Source organism: Cherax quadricarinatus, chromosome 61 (genome assembly GCF_038502225.1).
Source record: "Cherax quadricarinatus isolate ZL_2023a chromosome 61, ASM3850222v1, whole genome shotgun sequence".
Classification (NCBI taxonomy): Eukaryota; Metazoa; Arthropoda; class Malacostraca; order Decapoda; family Parastacidae; genus Cherax; species Cherax quadricarinatus.
The window spans coordinates 531,268-550,837 of record NC_091352.1 but is presented as its reverse complement, the minus strand read 5'-3'; the positions used below and the strand labels follow the sequence as shown (position 1 = coordinate 550,837).

Sequence of the window (19,570 nt, the reverse complement as noted above, 5' to 3'; positions counted from 1 at the left end):
GAGTGTGTGTGTGTGTGTGTGTGTGTGTGTGTGTGTGTGTGTGTGTGTGTGTGTGAGTGTGTGTGTGAGTGTGTGTGTGAGTGTGTGTGTGTGTGTGTGTGTGTGTGTGTGTGTGTGTGTGTGTGTGTGTGTGTGTGTGTGAGTGTGTGTGTGAGTGTGTGTGTGTGAGTGTGTGTGTGTGTGTGTGTGTGTGTGTGTGTGTGTGTGTGTGTGTGTGTGTGTGTGTGTGTGTGTGTGTGTGTGTGTGTTTGTGTGTAAACTCAATACACAATAAGCTTTTATTAAGACAACAGCTCAGGGTAGAGCTTTAGAGCTTTATCAAGTAATAACTTGATCAAGCTCTATACAGAGTAAATGCTCTACCAGCAACAGTTTGTTTTACATCTTGTCTTTATACCCATACCCATGACTGTCATGCCCCTGCCCTCACACAGTGAGTCACTGTTGAAGTGAGTCACTGTATGAGTCAGTATTTAAGTGAGTGTTTAAGTTAGTGTTTAAGTGAGTCAGTGTTGAAGTGAGTCAGTGTTGAAGTGAGTCAGTGTTGAAGTGAGTCAGTGTTGAAGTGAGTCAGTGTTGAAGTGAGTCAGTGTTGAAGTGAGTCAGTGTTAAGTGAGTCAGTGTTAAGTGAGTCAGTGTTAAGTGAGTCAATGTTAAGTGAGTCAGTGTTGAAGTGAGTCAGTGTTAAAGTGAGTCAGTGTTAAAGTGAGTCAGTGTTAAAGTGAGTCAGTGTTAAAGTGACTCAGTGTTAAAGTGAGTCAGTGTTAAAGTGAGTCAGTGTTAAAGTGAGTCAGTGTTAAAGTGAGTCAGTGTTAAAGTGAGTCAGTGTTAAAGTGAGTCAGTGTTGAGGTGAGTCAGTGTTAAAGTGAGTCAGTGTTAAAGTGAGTCAGTGTTAAAGTGAGTCAGTGTTAAAGTGAGTCAGTGTTAAAGTGAGTCAGTGTTGAGGTGAGTCAGTGTTAAAGTGAGTCAGTGTTAAAGTGAGTCAGTGTTTAATTGAGTCAGTGTTGAAGTGAGTCAGTGTTAAAGTGAGTCAGTGTTAAAGTGAGTCAGTGTTAAAGTGAGTCAGTGTTAAAGTGAGTCAGTATTAAAGTGAGTCAGTGTTAAAGTGAGTCAGTGTTAAAGTGAGTCAGTGTTAAGTGAGTCAGTGTTAAAGTGAGTTAGTGTTAAAGTGAGTCAGTGTTAAAGTGAGTCAGTGTTAAGTGAGTCAGTGTTAAAGTGAGTCAGTGTTAAAGTGAGTCAGTGTTAAGTGAGTCAGTGTTAAAGTGAGTCAGTGTTAAAGTGAGTCAGTGTTAAAGTGAGTCAGTGTTAAAGTGAGTCAGTGTTATAGTGAGTCAGTGTTAAAGTGAGTCGGTGTTAAAGTGAGTCAGTGTTAAAGTGAGTCAGTGTTAAATGAGTCAGTGTTAAAGTAAGTCAGTGTTAAAGTGAGTCAGTGTTAAGTGAGTCAGTGTTAAAGTGAGTCAGTGTTAAGTGAGTCAGTGTTAAAGTGAGTCAGTGTTAAAGTGAGTCAGTGTTAAAGTGAGTCAGTGTTAAAGTGAGTCAGTGTTAAAGTGAGTCAGTGTTAAAGTGAGTCAGTGTTGAGGTGAGTCAGTGTTGAGGTGAGTCAGTGTTGAGGTGAGTCAGTGTTGAGGTGAGTCAGTGTTGAGGTGAGTCAGTGTTAAAGTGAGTCAGTGTTGAGGTGAGTCAGTGTTGAGGTGAGTCAGTGTTGAGGTGAGTCAGTGTTGAGGTGAGTCAGTGTTGAGGTGAGTCAGTGTTGAGGTGAGTCAGTGTTGAGGTGAGTCAGTGTTGAGGTGAGTCAGTGTTGAGGTGAGTCAGTGTTGAGTCATCTCAGACTCATGGCTACTTGCTCGCAAAATTCACTTCTTTACATAATTTATAGAATTATATCGAGTTTATTTTCAGTTAAGATAATTATCTTAAATAATTCCGCTGGAGAGAAGATTGCTTATAATATATATATATAAACTTCTCATAAATTATAGTTTCTGATTAATTTTCACCCATTTTCCAGAGTATATTCTTAGAGTTTATTTTAGTCCCTATTTTAGGGACTTAGGTATTCTAGTCTGGTGGTGAAAATGTTATTGTATAGCCTTAATGACCTTGGTGTAGTCGATAGTCTTACAACCTTATTAACCAACCGACTAAACCCATGCTTCACTTGCTGACCCCTTGGTTAAGATAAGATAAGATTTCGTTCGGATTTTTAACCCCGGAGGGTTAGCCACCCAGGATAACCCAAGAAAGTCAGTGCGTCATCGAGGACTGTCTAACTTATTTCCATTGTGGTCCTTAATCTTGTCCCCCAGGATACGACCCACACCAGTCCACTAACACCCAGGTACCTATTTGCTGCTAGGTGAACAGGACAACAGGTGTAAGGAAACGTGTCGAAATGTTTCCACCCACCGGGAATCGAACCCGGGCCCTCCGTGTGTGAAGCGGGAGCCTTAGCCACCAGGCCACCTTATTAACCAACCGACTAAACCCATGCTTCACTTGCTGACCCCATACATCATCCATGCCGAGGTTATTCCAACACTGGAGATCTCTGTTTCTGACACAGAACTAGAACTGGAAGAACTCACACAGAGGAACCTTCTGATACGAGGTTGTCAGTAGGTGGGGAGAGAACCTTCACCCAGTGTGTCATGGGAGGGGGAGAGAACCTTCACCCAGTGTGTCATGGGAGGGGGAGAGAACCTTCACCCAGTGTGTCATGGGAGGGGGAGAGAACCTTCACCCAGTGTGTCATGGGAGGGGGAGAGAACCTTCACCCAGTGTGTCATGGGAGACAACTATGGACTGGGGTTTGTTTCTTTATTATTCATCAATTCCTTCCTTGCAGATCATCACGTCTTACATCATGTTATTTGCTCTTCCTATGTATTCTCTCCTCCCAGGCTTTCATCCTCTCCCTCTCTCCCCACTTTCTGACTCCTTCCCGTCCTTTTCTCCCTCCTGCTTTTCTTATCCTTCCCACTGCTTTCTCTCCATTCTTCAATCTCACTCTGGGATGAACCAGCTTAACCAAGTTAAATCTCTCCTTGTCTGTCCTCTACTCACTTACCTTTTATTAATGATCATCATTTACCTCTGTTATTCTCTCTCTCTCCCCTATAATTACAACTCTTCTGTTATCAAGTATTTACAGAAGCTTTGACTAGCACGTCCTGACACCTGTGGTAGTTATAGGCTCCAGAGACGATACTGGAGACACTTGGTGCTGGAGACGATATTGGAGACACTTGGTGCTGGAGACGATACTGGAGACAATACTGGAGACACTTGGTGCTGGAGACAATACTGGAGACACTTGGTGCTGGAGACAATACTGGAGACACTTAGTGCTGGAGACAATACTGGAGACACTTGGTGCTGGAGACAATACCGGAGACACTTGGTACAGAAAACGATACAGAGCAGACAATGTATCTGTGTCAGCAGCAGAGTAACATAGCAGACAATATATCTGTGGCAGCAGCAGAGTAACATAGCAGACAATGTATGTGTCAGCAGCAGAGTAACATAGCAGACAATATATCTGTGTCAGCAGCAGAGTAACATAGCAGACAATATATCTGTGGCAGCAGCAGAGTAACATAGCAGACAATGTATGTGTCAGCAGCAGAGTAACATAGCAGACAATATATCTGTGGCAGCAGCAGAGTAACATAGCAGACAATGTATGTGTCAGCAGCAGAGTAACATAGCAGACAATATATCTGTGGCAGCAGCAGAGTAACATAGCAGACAATGTATGTGTCAGCAGCAGAGTAACATAGCAGACAATATATCTGTGTCAGCAGCAGAGTAACATAGCAGACAATATATCTGTGGCAGCAGCAGAGTAACATAGCAGACAATGTATCTGTGTCAGCAGCAGAGTAACATAGCAGACAATGTATCTGTGTCAGCAGCAGAGTAACATAGCAGACAATGTATCTGTGTCAGCAGCAGAGTAACATAGCAGACAATATATCTGTGTCAGCAGCAGAGTAACATAGCAGACAATATATCTGTGTCAGCAGCAGAGTAACATAGCAGACAATATATCTGTGTCAGCAGCAGAGTAACATAGCAGACAATATATCTGTGTCAGCAGCAGAGTAACATAGCAGACAATATATCTGTGTCAGCAGCAGAGTGGTCTGGTGGCTAAAGCTCCCGCTTCACACAGGGAGGGCCAGGGTTCGATTCCCGGCGGGTGGAAACATTTGACACGTTTCCTTACACCTGTTGTCCTGTTCACCTAGCAGCAAATAGGTACCTGGGTGTTAGTCGACTGGTGTGGGTCGCATCCTGGGGGACAAGATTAAGGACCCCAATGGAAATAAGTTAGACAGTCCTCGATGACGCACTGACTTTCTTGGGTTATCCTGGGTGGCTAACCCTCCGGGGTTAAAAATCCGAACGAAATCTTATCTTATCTTATCTAGCAGATAATATATCTGTGTCAGCAGCAGAGTAACATAGTTGTGTGACGGGTATAGCGATTTTCATTATTATAATAATAATAATAATAATGAGAGAATTCTGTGTTTCACAGACTTGTGCAAAACAACATTATAAACATTCTCAGCCTCTCTCTCTCTCTCTCTCTCTCTCTCTCTCTCTCTCTCTCTCTCTCTCTCTCTCTCTCTCTCTCTCTCTCTCTCTCTCTCTCTCTCTCTCTCTCTCACACGTTAGACGGCACCTTAATTAATGTAGTGACCAGTGACGGCACCTTAACACAATGACCAGTTATGGTTTCCACAATATATAAAAATCGAAGATGGTGTGGGGAGGGTACAGAGACAGCTAGTAACCTCATACCATCAGTAAAATACAAACAATATGAGTAAGTCTCAAAGCACTTAACTTATTCTCACTTAAGAGACGATGAGATCTCATCCTAACCATCGAAACAGCAAACAGTAACATTTGAAGTGCAAACTGAGTCAATTGTCCAAACAATGGAACGAAACTCTGAAGCAAGAGGAGCAACAGAAATGTAAGCAATATTTTTTAACAGAGTTATAGAGCACTGAATTAGACTGTCTAGTGAAGATGTAAATACATTACAGTTATTTAAGACCCAGCAGGACAAGCATATTGCACATATTAAATTCAAGAAGATACCATGCAGTGTCTGTCTCTGGTTGACACAGTATTGTTCTCAGTACACAAGAACAACGCAACGATGACTTGACCATGCAACACCCAGGGCATAGTAGGGACGTACTGTTAGAGCTGCTAGTACCAACAGTAGGAACTTAAACAGTAGTTCTCTTTCTCTCTCCCTCTCCCTCTTCCTCTCTCTCTCTCTCTCTCTCTCTCTCTCTCTCTCTCTCTCTCTCTCTCTCTCTCTCTCTCTCTCTCTCTCTCTCTCTCTCTCTCTCTCTCTCTCTCTATCTTTCGACGCAGGTGGTGTCTGGTCAGAATTCAGACTCGCACGACCCTCATCACCCATAATTCCCTCTTGTCTCGCCCAGGAGTTTCAACCCTGTGTCCTCGTGTCCTCGTGCAACAAGGTCACCACCAGGCCACCCACCCACCCACACACACACACACACACACACACACACCCACACACACACACACCCACACACACACACACACACACACACACACATACACACATACACACATACACACACACATACATATGCTGCAGCATATGGGCGCCTGGCAAACCTGAGAACAGCATTCCGACACCTTAGTAAGGAATCATTCAAGACACTGTACACCGTGTATGTCAGGCCCATACTGGAGTATGCAGCACCTGTTTGGAACCCGCACTTGATAAAGCACGTCAAGAAACTAGAGAAAGTACAAAGGTTTGCAACAAGGTTAGTTCCAGAGCTAAGGGGAATGTCCTATGAAGAAAGATTAAGGGAAATCGGCCTGACGACACTGGAGGACAGGAGGGTCAGGGGAGACATGATAACGACATATAAAATACTGCGTGGAATAGACAAGGTGGACAAGGACAGGATGTTCCAGGGAGGGGACACAGAAACAAGAGGCCACAATTGGAAGTTGAAGACACAAATGAGTCAGAGAGATAGTAGGAAGTATTGCTTCAGTCATAGAGTTGTAAGGCAGTGGAATAGCCTAGAAAATGACGTAGTGGAGGCAGGAACCATACACAGTTTTAAGACGAGGTTTAATAAAGCTCATGGAGCGGGGAGAGAGAGGGCCTAGTAGCAACCGGTGAAGAGGCGGGGCCAGGAGCTAGGACTCGACCCCTGCAACCACAAATAGGTGAGTACAAATAGGTGAGTACACACACACACACACACACACACACACACACACACACACACACACACACACACACACACACACACACACACAAACACACACACACACACATACACACACACATACACACATATGGGCGCCTAGCAAACCTCAGAACAGCATTCCGACATCTTAATAAGGAATCGTTCTGGACCCTGTACACCGTGTACGTTAGGCCCATATTGGAGTATGCGGCACCAGTTTGGAACCCACACCTAGCCAAGCATGTAAAGAAACTAGAGAAAGTGCAAAGGTTTGCAACAAGACTAGTTCCAGAGCTAAGAGGTATGTCCTACGAGGAGAGGTTAAGGGAAATCAACCTGACGACACTGGAGGACAGGAGAGATAGGGGGGACATGATAACGACATACAAAATACTGAGAGGAATTGACAAGGTGGACAAAGACAGGATGTTCCAGAGATTGGACACAGTAACACGGGGACACAGTTGGAAGTTGAAGACACAGATGAATCACAGGGATGTTAGGAAGTATTTCTTCAGCCACAGAGTAGTCAGTAAGTGGAATAGTTTGGGAAGCGATGTAGTGGAGGCAGGATCCATACATACCTTTAAGCAGAGGTACGATAAAGCTCATGGTTCAGGGAGAGTGACCTAGTAGCGACCAGTGAAGAGGCGGGGCCAGGAGCTCGGACTCGACCCCTGCAACCTCAACAAGGTGAGTACTACTAGGTGAGTACATACAAGTTGTTATACAGTCACATTAAGAAGAAAACAACAGTCAAAGACCAGGTAATCAGACTGAGGAAGGAAGGAGGGGAGATCACAAGCAACGACTAAGAAGTATGTGAACAACTCAACATGTGATATAAGGAAATATTTTCATTGGAGACAGAAATACTTCAGAAAGCCGGAATGGTGGAGTGCACCAACAAGTGCTGGAGACGATACATACAACAAAGGAGGAGGAAGTGAGGAGGCTGCTAAGTGAACTTGATACCTCTAAAGCAGTGGGACCAAGCAACATCTCTCCGTAGGTCTTGAGAGGAGCAGAGGCGCTGTGTGCCACTAACAATATTCAACATATGTATCGAAGCAGGGCAACTACCTGAGGTATGGAAGACAGCAAACGTAGTTCCAATCTTTAAGACAGACACGCAGCATTAAACTACACACCAGTTTCACTGAAATGTATAGTATGCAAGGTCATGGATTATTATTATAATCAAGGGGGAGCGCTATACCTGTAGGATTATACAGCGCCTGTGGGGGGGATGGAAGGTATTCAGGGTTAATTCAGGGAACTGGAGCAAAGATCCAGTTCCCTAGATCAAGAGCCCCTCACCAACATCAAGGAACCTTCCTTGAGGGGCACCGCAAGGTCATGGAGAAGATTATAAGGAGAAGAGTGGTGGAGCACTTAGAAAGGAATGAGGTTGTACACGATAACCAGCACAGTTTCAGGGAAGGGAAATCCTGTGTCACAAACCTCCTGGAGTTTTACGACATGGTAGTTAGACTGCATTTTCTTTCGACACCGTTCCGCATAAGAGGTTAGTGTAAAACTAGAGGAGCTGACAGGAATAACAGGAAAGGTACTGCAGTGAATCAGAGAATACCAAACATTAAGGAAATAATTAGTTCTGGTAGGTGACGAGATGTTATACTAAGTTATAGAAATAAAAACTGAATATAAGTAAAGAATAAAATATGAAAATGAGATGCAAATAAGAAAATATAGAAGGTAGTAATTCTCAGCCGCGTCCTGAGAGTCAAAAGAGAAAGAAAAGTGAATATTATCACCAGAAAGCCTAGTGTGTGGTAGGTAGGAGGAGTTAGGTAGGACTGGTGGCTAAGTACGTTATTCAGTGGCACCTCACGTACGAAGGTTGACCTGGGCAACGTAACTGTGTACGATAATCTGTGTGTGTGTCACTGCTCGTGACCACCTCCCACTCTGCTTATTGGACACCACCACAGTGACTCGCTGCAAGCAAAAAACAAGGAAACATAAGGAAGGGTTGACAGTCAGAAGGAAGTTTTAGCTGCTTACACTTACTTGACTGAAACTGAGATAAGTGAAGGACACCTCACACACACACACACACACACACAAGCTAAGTGTCTTCTCAACAAGTGCCTTTGATAAAATGGTAACTGTTTTCACGAACATCTGAGACACTATAGTCGTCTTGAACTTCCACACTCACATATAACAAGTGGGGTCCCCCAAGGAGCAGTACTATGGCATAAGCTACAGTCTGGGCAGACATAAACTACAGTCTGGGCAGACATAAACTACAGACTGGGCAGACATAAACTATTGTCTGGGCAGACATGAAGTACAGTCTGGGCAGACATCATAAACTACAATCTGGGCAGACATAAACTACAGTCTGGGCAGACATAAACTATTGTCTGGGCAGACATGAAGTACAGTCTGGGCAGACATCATAAACTACAATCCGGGCAGACATAAACTACAGTCTGGGCAGACATAAACTACAGTCTGGGCAGACATAAACTACAGTCTGGGCAGACATAAACTACAGTCTGGGCAGACATAAACTACAGTCTGGGCAGACATAAACTACAGTTTGGGCAGACATAAACTACAGTCTGGGCAGACATAAACTACAGTTTGGGCAGACATAAACTACAGTTTGGGCAGACATAAACTACAGTTTGGGCAGACATAAACTACAGTCTGGGCAGACATAAACTACAGTCTGGGCAGACATAAACTACAGTCTGGGCAGACATAAACTACAGTCTGGGCAGACATAAACTACAGTCTGGGCAGACATAAACTACAGTTTGGGCAGACATAAACTACAGTTTGGGCAGACATAAACTACAGTCTGGGCAGACATAAACTACAGTCTGGGCAGACATAAACTACAGTCTGGGCAGACATAAACTACAGTCTGGGCAGACATAAACTACAGTTTGGGCAGACATAAACTACAGTTTGGGCAGACATAAACTACAGTCTGGGCAGACATAAGCTACAGTCTGGGCAGACATAAACTACAGTCTGGGCAGACATAAACTACAGTCTGGGCAGACATAAACTACAGTTTGGGCAGACATAAACTACAGTTTGGGCAGACATAAACTACAGTCTGGGCAGACATAAACTACAGTTTGGGCAGACATAAACTACAGTCTGGGCAGACATAAACTACAGTCTGGGCAGACATAAACTACAGTCTGGGCAGACATAAACTACAGTCTGGGCAGACATAAACTACAGTCTGGGCAGACATAAACTACAGTCTGGGCAGACATAAACTGGGATCTTCAGCCAATAACCGTCCAGGAGAAGGAGTCTCCTTGATTCTGGCTAAGAATTATTGATTCAAGTAATTGGATTCACCCTCCTGTTCCTCTGATCAATTCTGATTAAACCTTCCTCTCTCTAAGTTCTCTATGACTCATATGGGTTTGGCATGGCCCGCGAATATAATAATAACCAAGGAGAGCAGCCTTGGAGAGTACATCACACCGAGCATATCTCCGGAGAACATTAAGTGCAGAGCTTTGGCACCGTACACGAGGCTACACTAGTACAAACTGTCTTCGACATAAATGAAGGATATTTTAGAAAATTATTTACAGTATGAGAGGACGCAAGAGGCAAGCAGCCAATAATGATGACCAATACTGGTTAAAAGTCTAGGCCCAGACACACGCACACACACACACACACACACACACACACACACACACACACACACACACACACACACACACACACACACACACACACACACACACACACACACACACACACACACACACACACACACACACACACACACACACACACACACACACACACATTAAACACAATAACTCAGTGCCATGTGAGTGTGGTCACAGCCTTGACTCCTGGACACAGAACTTGCGGTAAAGCTCAGCACTGCGGCAGTGCACAGGTGTACTTCAAGGTTCAGTACTCATCGATTTGTTAATGTTGGTGTCGACGCATTGCTGCTGTCCTCGTCTCTTAACATATATTGTCATTCCTCAGTCCTGTTGTCATGGCTCTTGTAAACTTTCTGTTAAAAGTGTGTCGATAGTTTGCTTCCATTTCTTCGTTAACTAGGTCACTTCACTTCCCCTGTCATCGTAAGACTGAAGTTGGGTATTTGGGTAATTGGGTTTAAAACTCAAAGGGGCATTAAGACTATGTTATCGGCTCGTCATCGGTCAAGAACTATTTAATACCTGAAATAGGTATTAAACTCTCAGTATACATATATATATATATATATATATATATATATATATATATATATATATATATATATATATATATATATATATATATATATATATATATATATATATATATATATATATATATATATATATATATACACACACAAATAACATATAACGCTGTGTATATATTCCTGACTAAAGACGTATTTATAAACGTGTGTATGGTTCATGTAATGCTTTTAGCTTTTATCTATGTTCCCTTTGACCACGATCTTGTTACAAATATTTTATCACCATTGTTTATTTATCAACTACCACATACGTCGTAATCGTGTCTCCCAGAGTTCTCAACTCTAAAGTGCTTATATTAAATTGGCAAAATTTCTCCTCGTAGTGTATCCCCATCAATTTCCGGGATCAGTCCAGTTGCAAACTACATCATATTCTGAGTTATGATGACAGCACTTACTACCGTCGTGCTGTTAGTTAAGACACCTCACTGGTACACAGGGATATTATTTTCAGTGTGTAGAGAGTGTGATTGAGTAAACTTTGATGCTAGTTTATTATGGTGACATCAGAATGTTATCACTCAGAGTTAAGGCAATACTAGTGTTTCCTAACTTGTGGTGATTGATGTAACTCAGACATTTTAATGTAAGTGTTGCTCTTATTTGAACACATTATGACATAGTCTTTTCAAGTGTTGAGGGAATCTTTGTATTACTATGATAACAAGGCAGAAGATTCAGTGATATAACTGTGATACCCCTGAAGGGCTCTTGATCTGAGGAATTTTGATACCATAATACTTTTGTGTTATAAGACTTCGTCTACATCACCAGTTTGTCTGTGTTAGTGGGAGAGAGAGAGAGAGAGAGAGAGAGAGAGAACTTCTTCCTTCACACTCACCATATATATTCCCTTCCTTCCTTCCCTGCTTTATTATAAAGCAAGTTTTACTACCTCCACTTTCTCGCGTGTTTCTTCTCCCCCAGAGAGCAAGTCCCAGCTGGAGGAGGAGGTGAGCGAGCAGGAAGCAGAGGTGAACGAGGTGGAAGGTGAGGTATACTCTAGTTCTCATGAGCGAGCCATCATAATGCGCTCCTTTTGAATATATATATATGTATATATATATATATATATATATATATATATATATATATATATATATATATATATATATATATATATATATATATATATATATATATATATATATATATATATATATATATATATATATATTATATATATACGTATATATATATATGTATGGTTTTAGTTTAACAATGTGTTTCTAATTAAATTTGAAACGCTGTTCACAAATCTGAGTTTAAATTTGCTCCAACATGTACAGTTTGTGTGAAACAGCATCCCAGAGTGAACCATCATCACCTAGACGTAGCCATCAAGATATATCAGGAAAACTTGTCGATAATAAATAATAATATCTTTATATACTACAAGTACATGTACAAGGTATACAGACCATAGCTGACATCAATGACATACGTACTACTATATAGAAAGACCCTGGTTATGCAGGACATTTCCCGCAAATTAGGTCAGTTTTGTCCCCGGATGCGACCCACACCAGTCCACTAACACCCAGGTACCTATTTTACTGATGGGTGAACATAGACAAACAGATGTAAAGAAACGCGCCCAATGTTTCTACCCTGGCTGGGAATCGAACCCAGACACTCGCCGTGTGAAGTGAAAGCTTATCAGGCCACAAGAGCTGCTGGACGCTGCTGTCACACCCACACTGAACACAAGTCATGTTAATATTTTTTTGTATGATTTTATAGAAATTTCTGTTATTTTTGTTATGTATATATGTAATGAATTTACGTTCAGAAAGAGTAGTTTTTGTCACTGTGTTGACCACACTTAATATTGGTAACATATATCATGTGGTTCTTCATCCTTTAATAGTCACAATATTCATACCATAACCCCGGCCGGGATTGAACCCGCGGTCATAGAGTCTCAAAACTCCAGCCCGACCGCGGGTTCAATCCCGGCCGGGGGTATGGTTTGTTTGCAATCGTGTCATTACGATTTCTTGAGTCACAATATTCATCTTAAGATTTATAAAATACATGGGTGTCCCGTGGCTTGGTTGGCAACGCTCTCGCCACACACACTGAGTGTCCGGGTTTTATCCCAGATATGGGTGGAAATGTTGGGCATATTTCCTTACACCTGCAACCCTTGTTCACCTAGCAGTAAGTAGGTACCTAGGTGTTAATCACCTTATTCCTGCTGTCAGTGTTCACCTAGCAGTAACTAGGTACCTGGGCGTTAATGGACTGGTGTGGGTGGCATCCTGGTAGACAAGATTAAAGGACCACAATGGAAATAAGACAGACAGTCCTCCATGATGTACGAACTTTCTTGGGTTGACCTGAATGGATAACCCTCCCTACCCCGAGTTATCTTGGGTGAATAACCTTCCTTACCCCTGACTGTCTTGGATAGCTAACTCTCCCCACCCTGAGTTAAAAATCCCAACAAATCTAATCTTAGACAACTGTAAGTTATTTTTCATTTTCTCTTGTTATGCAAAATCGTTTTCTATGTTTAGTTAAAGTCATTTCAGGGGGAACTATCTTGTTGTTGCAGAGTCAGGAGCAGATAAAGGTGAGGATGAAGGAGGTGATAATGGTGTGGGAGGAGCGGAAGCTGATGATGGAGGAGGTAAGATAATAATTACTACTGATAATACTGTGAAATACAATACTTGATTTCTTTCAGTAGCTGTGTGATCCGAGGAAGGTATCAGCGTATCCATGAAGTACAGATATTGTAAGTCAGAGTGCCCGTAGCTCGGTTGGTAGCGCACTCAGCTCACACATTGAGGCCTTTGGTTTGATCCCCGGTACGGGTGGAAACCCTTACCGGGGTTATGCTCTGCATAACCAGTTGCTTTCTACATGTATATAATATGTCACTAATGTCGGTTATGGTCCTGGAGTATACCTGGTGAGGGTTTCGGGGGTCATCGCCCCCGCGGCCCGGTCTGTGACCAGGCTTCATGGTGGATGAGGACCTAATCAACCAATGGAAATAAGTCACTTTGACTTGTTTTTTGGTTATCCTGGGTAATTTACACTAAGCATAATAATTGTACTTAAGTGTACCTGAGTCTCAATAAACTTTGTAAGCTTCAGCATTAATGATTTAAAGCCAGTCAGAACAGTTATTCAGAACAGTAATTCACATGGTTGATCAGACCCTGATCCACCATGAGGCCTGGTCACAGACCGGGCCTCGGGGGCGTTGACCCCCGGAACTCTCTAAAAGTAAGCTCCAGGTATACCTTAAATTCTTCAATAGAAATTGCCATCAGAACCACTGCATGGATTTATACAACTGTCTGCAAAATTATTTGTAGAGTTCCTGAGAAAAGTTTATCTTGTCTTATCTCTGTTGCTAAGTTCTGTATACAAGTGATTCCTTCGTTTATCTTCCACTGGTTGTTATTCTTTGTTTAGCTGGTGAAGCAGCAGAGGATGGAGAGGCGAAAGACGAAGATAAAGGCGGCGAGGAAGATAAGAGCGGTGAAGATGGCACAGAAGAGGGAGAAAGTGAAGAGCAGAAGGAAGGTGAGGTAGACGAGGCAGAAGGAGAGAAGTCAGACGAGGGAGCAGAGAAGACGTCTGATAAGGAAGAAGTGGAAGAAGAGAAGGAAGAGAGTGAAGAAAAGGAGGCAGGAGAAGAGGAAATAAGTAAGGAAGATGAAGGAGACGCAACTGGAGAGGGAGAGAAAGGAGGAGATAAAGACACATCAGAGACAGAAAAAGAAGAGTAGAGCATATTGATATTATATATATATATATATATATAATACACACATATATATATATATATATATATATATATATATATATATATATATATATATATATATATAATGTGTGTGTGTGTGTGTGTATGTATGTTTGAGAAAGTTTCGGTCACATGGGGGAGTAGGTGAGGCAGTATCATGTTCAGTCATGTTAAGCCATGGATCACCTCGACTTGACCAGCTGTGAACATTCACCAGTTCGAGCCCCGCTCTTCAGATTTTTCTCCTTTCCTTTAACACATTAATTCGAACTGCTCTGAGTTTTCTTCTAGAATTTTGTTGAGGAAAGTTAAAAAAATAGGGTAACTCTTGCTTTGATGGTGAGCCATTGTGAGTGAACACGAGCACCAGTCATGTGAGTGAACGCGAGCACCAGTTATGTGAGTGAACGCGAGCACCAGTTATGTGAGTGAACGCGAGCACCAGTTATAATCCTCCGGAATTATTACAAAGAACTGAGAGTAGCAGTGACAACACAGTACCTTAAGATGCACGTAAGTTCCCTGTCTTCTAACACCATGTTCACTTTTCCACTATAATCTACCTTGTCTATAATTACTATAACATTTGTTTTGTCTCTTTCGTAAGGTGAAGTCCAGGATCTTTACTTAATTTATGGTATAACTTAACAGATCTTTGAGGACAGTTATGTTGTAGAGGTCTGAGCGCCGCTCAGACCTCTACAACACAGACCTAATTACCTTCCATCTGTCCCATTTCCCAGGAGCTGTCAGACCCTTACGGGTTTAGTGCTTTCCTACGAATACAGTAATAATACATATCTTTCCAAACAGCTCACGTCCAGCCTCTTTGTTGTGGCTGTTACTGTAGTGAGAAAGCCCTAAGCCCGTAGGGGACGCACACAGCCTGGGGAATGGGAAATGATTAGGATCAGGTATGATGCAAGGAAAGGAAGCTTAGCTCCATTTCCTTGGATCGAAAGTTCTATAGCATCAAGATGCCACTCTTGATGGGAACCTTAAGTTAAAAAGGGTGACGTTTTAAATTGTAGGTTATTATAGTATTCTTGTATCATTAGCGCCTCAACACAGAGAAGGAAGGAAGGATGGAAGGAAGGGAGGAAGGGAGGAAGGAAGGAAGGAAGGAAGGGGCTAGCCATCAAAGCTGGGTTACTCACTTCTGTTATATATCTTGTTAGTGTTTATTCCTAAAACATCGTGTTTACGCTCACCTGAACAATTTTATTGTTGGTCGAACTGATGTGAAAGTCCGGAGTGTCGAGCCCGTACTCTGGCCATGAGTGTGTGTGTGTGTTATGATCCCCTCTGTCCTTGGACTATATCTCCTTGAGCTTTCCCTGCTTACAGTACCTTGTCTGGGTTGGCTTAGAAGATAATTATGATAGAGTGAACAGTAACGGAATCAGTTAGAAATTTAATGAAAAGTTCAGATGAACAATGCGATAGAATGATCTGTAGTATGAGAGTTAGTTAATTGGTTAACTGAGCTAATGAGTAAGTTTCTCAGAGGCGTGATTCATGACGTCATAAATGGCCATTAACTGTGTTAGCCAGTAATGTGTCCTCTCTGATGCATGTTCCATGACTTCAAGAACCATCAAGCGTTAAAGCTTTACCAAACAAGCTTAAACCATCCAGTTTATAAGAGTTCTACATCCCAAACATATCTTAAGTCTACAGTTGTCCTCGCGGGGTCATTTTCGTAGCTGCACAAATTCTACATATCATTATGCCTTAATTAAGTCCACAATTAGGATAATTACTACTACTACGGGCGTAAGTTTAAGTAAGGAAGGCTGAAAACAGACCTTATCAGCAATATATAAAACTTCAGGTTGTCAGGTAACCATAAAAAATTCCTTAATGCATTTTTTAATTAAATAGTATTAGTTGATCAGTGATAGAACCTTCATAGAGAGAATCACATGGCACCTTGTTATATAGATGTGTCTCTGGTATTTGACAGATGTACTGGTGTATAATACTCTAATAAGTGTGTCTGGTGTCTGGCGTATGATACGCCAGACGCTGTTATTGTGCGTGTCTGGCGTTTGACAGATGTGTCTCGTGGTTAATGTGCGTGTCTGGCGTTTGATAGATGTGTCTCGTGGTTAATAATGAGCGTGTCTGGCGTTTGTCAGATGTGTCTCGTGGTTAATGTGCGTGTCTGGCGTTTGATAGATGTGTCTCGTGGTTAATAATGAGCGTGTCTGGCGTTTGTCAGATGTGTCTCGTGGTTAATGTGCGTGTCTGGCGTTTGATAGATGTGTCTCGTGGTTAATGTATATGTCTAGTGGTTGATAGATGTTTCTAGTGGCTGATGTGTAGGTCTGGAGGTTGATAGATGTGTCTAGCGCCTGATGTGTATGTCTGGAGGTTGATAGATGTTTCTAGTGGCTGATGTGTAGGTCTGGAGGTTGACAGATGTGTCTAGCGGCTGATGTGTATGTCTGGAGGTTGATAGATATGTCTACCGGCTGATGTGTAGGTCTGGAGGTTGATAGATGTGTCTAGCGCCTGATGTGTATGTCTGGAGGTTGATAGATGTTTCTAGTGGCTGATGTGTAGGTCTGGAGGTTGATAGATGTGTCTAGCGGCTGATGTGTATGTCTGGAGGTTGATAGATATGTCTACCGGCTGATGTGTAGGTCTGGAGGTTGATAGATGTGTCTAGCGGCTGATGTGTATGTCTGGAGGTTGATAGATGTGTCTAGCGGCTGATGTGTAGGTCTGGAGGTTGATAGATGTGTCTAGCGGCTGATGTGTAGGTCTGGAGGTTGATAGATGTGTCTAGCGGCTGATGTGTAGGTCTGGAGGTTGATAGATGTGTCTAGCGGCTGATGTGTATGCATAGTGGTAGATCGGCGTGTGTGATGTTTGATAAATGTGTCTAGCGGTTGATGTGTAGGTCTGGTCCTTGATAAATGTATCCGGCTTTCAATAGACGTATATAGTGTTTGATAAAAGCGTTTGATGTTTAATAGACGTGTCTGGCATATGACAAGGGTGTCAAGCGTGCCTGTCTTTCATTATATGTGTATAGGATTTGACAACCGTGCCTAACGTGTGATATATATGCCAGGAGTTTGAGTGACGTGTCTGGCGTTTAACAGACGTGTCTAACGTAAGACAAATGTATCTAGTGTCATAGCATTTCATGACTTTCTTCTTCATAATCATCATCTAGTTATTCACGGGAAGAAAGAAGCAAACAACATAAATACTGTATATGTGTTTTGCATGTTGCAGAAAGTCTGGAAGATGATAGAAGCGTATGTGATAAAAGTCGCTGAAAGATACCCTAAAGACAATAATTTAATTGGTTTCTTTCATGAAAAAAACGATAAACCAGTTAGGGTCATGCAGTGGTAAATTTCTGACAAATTGGGTAATATCAAAGAAAATGTTAGGTCCTTCATCCGTTGTGTGTTCCTGAGAGACAGTAGCCTCGAACCCACTTACCCTGCCCTGTCTTGCCCTGCTCACCCCTGTCATGCCCTGTCCTGCCATTCCCTGTAATGCCCTGTCCTACCCTGCTGCCCTGCCCTGCCTGGTAAAGGTGTTTCAATTTTGAGGATACAAGGTTCTGGTTTGTATGAGATCATTACAGTATTACGCAGTACACATCCACTCGGTAAGGACGGTAGGCAGAGATTCCTGTCAGAGTTAGTCAGAGTTTGTATGTTCGTCTCAGTATCAAAATACACAGTGGAAATATATCACTTTACTGGGTTATCTTAGAATAAATTCTACACACTTCACAAAACCATCGGAAAGGTTTAATATTATGTTTGAGGCCTAAATGAAAACTAACTTATTAAAAAATATACTTTATCCGAATTAGTGTTAAATTCTCCAAATGTTTCTTTTTTATTTTTATAGAATAACCAATGAATAAATAAATGTTATTTTTGTTTGAATTTACTTATAGAGCACAAGTGTAATAGAGCCTCGCTCTACCTACCATTAAAAATACCAGAATACAAACTATATCAGCCTCCCAAATTTAAAGACCATACGATCTAGGTAGAGGAAGTGTGAAACACAAAGAGAAACAGAGAACATGACCCACATACCACCCCTCTTGTCCTACATTAGCCACATATCGCCCCCTCTCGTCCTACATTAGCCACATATCGCCCCTCCAGTTAACTGCCAGGTCCTGGGATACAGCTTCTTACCTTGGTAATGTTTAGCTTGTCAGAAGTTTGTGATAGATCAACTAATTTGCCTTGAAGAATGTTATTATTCTAGCTTATACATAAGACGTGACTTAAGCAATTATGATATGAACACCAAAATATTACATTGAATTTATTGGGTCATCCTAGGTTCAATTCTACATTATATACTATGTAAGACCTTTGTAAAGCTTTAAACTTATGTATAAAGCCTAAATAAACTTACTGACGGGAAAAAAACTGAGTAGAAATGAACTATATATTTTGGCTTCATTGTGAGACTATCTTCAGCATTTGACTCTTGCTTTATTTACTTGTTCATGAGTTACTGTTTACGAGACTTAATATTAACACCAGTCATGGTCTGGTGTACAGTGTGAGGGAGAAGATGACCGGTGCTTATCTAGGGTCTCCTGTCTACTTCCTAGCCACAACAGGCGGTATTTAACCTAATTATAAGTCACCTGACTATAGTTACTGACGATAATCACGAGACTTGATAATTATACATAATTACTAGGAATCTGAACACCTAAATAGCAGTTACAAAGTTTTATGTAATTTTTTTGACATGCTGAAAAGTCACAATTTTCGTTCGTTTTATGAAAACGTCCGAATATTTCATGGCTATTTTAATCATAGTTCACGGCAAGTATGAGATAGTAAAGCAGAGATATCTTGAGTTATGTGTTTGTCAAGACAATAATGTGTAAAAAGTGAACTCTTTATTGCGACAGTAAATTATATGCAAAAATAATTGTATTTTTATTATCATGTGTGTTTCGTATTGTATGAAAGAAAGATCACAGTCAGCAGGGTTCGAAGCCACGTCAGGGAAGGCTGACAGGGTTCCCAAGTGACGCTCTAGATCACTCGGCCAGAGATACCTCAAAAGCTGGGCAGCGTTGTTTACAATCCATGTTTCTCCCACCCCGAGCACGCCAGTGAACCTCAAGAAGGGTTTCAAGGTAATTTGCCGATATATATATATATATATATATATATATATATATATATATATATATATATATATATATATATATATATATATATATATATATATATATATATATATCGGCAA

At 41.7% G+C, this 19,570-nt stretch overlaps 1 protein-coding gene across 3 annotated transcripts in view; it reads left to right on the top strand.

Moving 5' to 3' along the window:
- The window catches only part of LOC128699481 (high mobility group nucleosome-binding domain-containing protein 5-like), a 42,038-nt gene extending 22,792 nt beyond the window's left edge, over positions 1-19,246 (top strand). Inside the window, exons 2-4 of one of the 3 annotated variants that reach the window (XM_070098087.1) lie at positions 11,470-11,532; positions 13,103-13,120; positions 13,975-19,246. In XM_070098087.1, the coding sequence (XP_069954188.1) occupies positions 11,470-11,532; positions 13,103-13,120; positions 13,975-14,291 (398 nt within the window). In that variant the 3' untranslated portion in view covers positions 14,292-19,246. Of the gene's footprint in view, positions 1-11,469; positions 11,533-13,102; positions 13,178-13,974 lie in introns of all 3 variants that reach the window. The other 2 variants (XM_070098085.1, XM_070098088.1) reach the window with 2 other exon arrangements.
- The last annotated feature ends 324 nt before the right edge of the window (positions 19,247-19,570 follow it).